We start from the raw sequence: 4,266 nt of genomic DNA, 5'->3' as shown, positions 1-4,266 counted from the left end.
TTTCTTGCATATATATACTAAGCACTAATTTCCTACCTCACTCCCTTTTAGATCCTTTACCAGCCTTATAATACTGCTATCTCTTTCTTGCATATATATACTAAGCACTAATTTCCTACCTCACTCCCTTTTAGATCCTTTACCAGCCTTACAATTCTTCTATCTCTTTCTTGAACCCTAATCCATTGTCTTGTTGTTTAACCCTTTCTCCCTCCAACACCCTTCCTTCCCATCTCTCTCTTCTCTTTCTCCTTAAATTCCAACCCATTCTTTCCTTTCCTTTCCATCCTCCCTTCTCTCTAGCACCCTTTTCATCTCATACTCTCTCTCTCTCTCTCTCTCTCTCTAACATCCCAGACCATTCTTTCCCTTCCTTTCCCTCCCACACCCTTTCTCCCCTTAACCCATGAAATACCAGCTATTTTGAACTATGACCTCTTCGTAGTGCCTGCCGATTTTCATTTTTTTATTCGCTCAAAACATCATATATATAAAATGGAAATAATGGTCAAAGAAGTAATATGTGATTTGGCAAAGTGAAACAATTTTAAACTCACCTTCAGATTGTGTCGTAAGTGGCTCACGTAGTAACCTCTTGAAATGGCGATGCTGGCAGTGAGTGTGTGGGTACCCGCTAGTGGCCCTTAGGGTGCGGCCACACCACGCGGTTTGCTGGGAGGGTAGAGGGTAGCAGGATGCCTAGCGGGTCAGAGGCAAGAACAAGCACATTATCTAATAGGAGTGGCCATACAGGACGCGGGTAAGCTTGGAGGGAACCCACTACCCGCGTCCAGTATGGCCACTTGCATTAGATAACATGTGTTTGTTCTTGCCTCTGACCTGCGAGGCATTCCACTACCCTCTGCCCTCCCAGCAAACCCCATGCAGCGTGGTCGCACCCTTAGTGTTGCTGAATGTCGCCTTGGTAATGGTTTCCACACCGCCGATACGCGCGTGATTCTAGGCTACTCATAGTGACCGAGAGAGCAGCAAGAATTGTGCCGATTCACGAGAGGGGGTATATTTTCTTTGTTCACATTACTGTCGCTGGGTTGCATGTAGTCATTATGTGTGTGTGTGTGCATGTTTATAAATCCTCTCTCCCTCTTCCTAACACCCCCCCTTCTCCCTTCCTCCCAGCGTTGCCAAACTGTCGTACACTGAACATTGCATTCATCATTTTTAGGCTCCAAGGCTGTCGTAACCACACAAATAATGATAGGAAATTAAGGTTAGCGTTAAAACTGTTAAATATCGATGGGTTGCGTTCTCTTTTCCAATAGTTATCGACCAAAAAGTACAAAAATGCGATGCGCTTAGTACGATAATTTGACAACGCTTTTTTATTTTTTTTTACAGCCGAGACAGTTCAAGGGCGAGGAAAAAAAAAAAAAAAAAAAAAAAAAAAAAAAAAAAAAAGCCCACTACTCACTGCTCCTGAATAGAGGTCAAAGGAGTGTCCAAAAAGAGAGGTCAATTTCGGGAGGAGAGGTGTCCTGAACCCTCCGTCACATCCAGTCGCACACACTTACCTTACCAGCCTTGGCCAGGGCCGCACACTGAGCCTCGGCCTCACAAGGGGCCTCCACGTAAGGGATGCCCATCAGTTCCAGCAGCTTCTTGGCCTCTTCCGTGTGGGTTTTCGTGACCTTGACGAGGCGACGGCTGAATTTCTCCACGTCCTCCACATTGCCTGTTGGGTGTTTGATGTTAACCCGGTAGCAGCGGGGGTCATGTTTGTTAGGTTAGGTCAGGCTAGGTTAGGTTAGGTTAAGTTAGGTTACGTTAGGTTAGGTTAAAGGCCCCTCTAAGCAAAATAAAGAGAAAAAATAATCACTCACGCAAACCATTTCATAATATATATCAACGCATATGTGATCAGTTTATGCATGGCAGAAATTTGGCCCATCGTTGGTACACGGAAAAGCCACAAATTTGGCCCGTCGCTGCTACCGGGTTAATTAGGTTAGGTTAGGTAAAGTTAACATAATGGGACAAGATGAAAAAAATGGGATAAAGGATGTATGTAAAGAAACAGTATGAAAAAATGAAGATTAAATAAAAAAAAATTAAAAAATGGAAAAATGGTGTATCTGTGTATAAATTAGATAAAAAAGTTAAAAAGGGTATATATAAAAATAAGGATAAAAAAATCAATAGCAAGGGAATGGATATATATAGTAACGATTAAAAAGCTGACATAATGAAAAATAATTCCAACAAAAACAATAACAATCGAAATGCTAACAATAACAACAACAGCACCAGCACTCACCCGCCTCCTCAGCCTGCTCCAGCGCCTTCTGAGCCTCATCGCGCCGCTCCTTCCGCTTGGCCAGCTCGCCGCCCTTCATGGTGGGGGGCTTGCCATCAAACACGTACACGGGCTTGATGCCGTTGTCCACCATACGGATCGTGCGGTAGAAAAAGCCCATCAAGTGACTGTCGGAAATAGGTAAATAAACATAACCATTAAACTTACTGAGAGAAATATACATGCATTATCAAGTGTCATAAACTCATAATGTAGCTTTTATGCATATTTTCTGCCTAACCAATGCTACAACTGACCATACCATATTTTTTTTTTTTTTTTTTTTTTTTACAAAGGAGACAGCTCAAGGGCACAAAAAAAGGAAACATTAATATAAAAAAAAGCCCGCTACTCGCTGCTCCTAAAAAGAATCCAAAGAGGTGGCCGAAAGATAGGTCAGTTTCGGGAGGAGAGGTGTCCTGATACCCTCCTCTTGAAAGAGTTCAAGTCGCCTGTATAGTTATCAATACACTTCTATACCTGGTGGTCTCGCCGTCCGCAGTGGTCAGCATCTGCCCCTCCTGCCGCACCGCCACCAGGAACTGATACAGACTCATGGAGGCATCCACAGCAACCTTACGGCCTGCAGAAGGGAAACACACGGTGGTAAATAACTTGTGGATGTGAATGGCAAAAATACCGTACACCTTTACTGGACACCTTAACCCAGCAGCAGAGAGGATCATGTTTCTTAATGGTCCTTCTAAGCGAGGAAAATGAGAAAAAATCATCACTCACTCAAACCATTTCATAATATATATCAAAGCATTTGTGATCAGTTTATGTATCATTAATTTTGGGGGGTTATATCATGGCACAAATTTGGCCCGTCGCTGCTACACGGTAAAGCCACAAATTTGGCCCGTTGCTGCTACACGGTAAAGCCACAAGTGTTTTGAATCCAACCAGCAACTAAGATATTACTCATTGTCGTAATAACGTTAAGTTCTTTCGAATACTGGTGTCCTTGTCCGCTTTTATCGCCCGGTTAGTGGTAGCAGTAATGGTAGTTCTTTCCTCTTTCCTACATAATTTCCATGCAGTTTTTCCAAGCCTTTGCCTTTGCTGTCCTTCATCTTCCACCTTTGATTAGATAGTTAGTGTAGCTTGTCACAAACAGCCTCGTAAGGACAAGCAGGTCTGCTGTTGTTTGTTCTTCCTCTGTGTCCTTATCTCTGTACCTTTGAGCCTGTGGTGGGAGAGAACCCATTACCTCGGGACACAGGGCCGGTGAGACATCTGGGGTTATCACAGTTTGCAAAGAGAGAGATACCCGCGGAGAGAAAGATGATTATTGCCTAGAAGATAAAGACAACTGTACCATGATCTTAACCAAGGAAATAGCTAGGCACCCCCATTACCACATAACCATATTTTCCCTCTGAATAAGCTGTGACACCCACTTAATATCAATGATGAGAGTGAGATACCCGCGGAAAGAAAGATGATTATTACCGAGAAGATAAAGACAACTAACACGATCTTAACCATGGAGATAACTACAGTAGGCACGCTAACCACTCCCCCATTGCCACATAACCCTTAATCTCTTTCCTTATACCATGACACTAACTTAATATCACCTACGAGAGAGAGATATAACGGTGGAAACACTAATGGTTACTGCCAAGATAAAGACAACTGTAATACTCTCTTAATTAACCATGGAAATAGGTTAACCCTTTTCCACTTTGCTTATACCATGACACCTATTTAATATGATCCACGAGAGAGAGAGATAACGGTGGAAACACGAATGGTTGCTGCCGAGAAGATAAAGACAACTAACACGATCTTAACCATGGAGATAACTAGAGTAGGCGCGCTAACCACTCCCCCATTGCCACATAACCCTTTATCTCTTTCCTTATACCATGACACCTACTTAATATCACCTACGAGAGAGATATAACGGTGGAAACACTAATGGTTACTGCCAAGATAAAGACAAC

At 43.0% G+C, this 4,266-nt stretch overlaps 1 protein-coding gene across 2 annotated transcripts in view; it reads right to left on the bottom strand.

Moving 5' to 3' along the window:
* Window positions 1–1,442: 1,442 nt before the first annotated feature.
* LOC126992367 (flap endonuclease 1-like) overlaps window positions 1,443–4,266 on the bottom strand; it is a 3,229-nt gene continuing 405 nt past the window's right edge. The window contains exons 2-4 of one of the 2 annotated variants that reach the window (XM_050851079.1): window positions 2,795–2,897; window positions 2,276–2,442; window positions 1,443–1,693 (exon numbers count right to left, since the gene is read on the bottom strand). In XM_050851079.1, coding sequence (XP_050707036.1) covers window positions 1,509–1,693; window positions 2,276–2,442; window positions 2,795–2,897 — 455 coding nt within the window. In that variant the 3' untranslated portion in view covers window positions 1,443–1,508. The remainder of the gene's footprint in view (window positions 1,694–2,275; window positions 2,443–2,794; window positions 2,898–4,266) is intronic. The other variant, XM_050851080.1, reaches the window with a different exon arrangement.

Source organism: Eriocheir sinensis, unplaced genomic scaffold (genome assembly GCF_024679095.1).
Source record: "Eriocheir sinensis breed Jianghai 21 unplaced genomic scaffold, ASM2467909v1 Scaffold452, whole genome shotgun sequence".
Classification (NCBI taxonomy): Eukaryota; Metazoa; Arthropoda; class Malacostraca; order Decapoda; family Varunidae; genus Eriocheir; species Eriocheir sinensis.
Note: the sequence above shows the minus strand (reverse complement) of the source record. Positions and strands in the feature narration are given on the sequence as shown.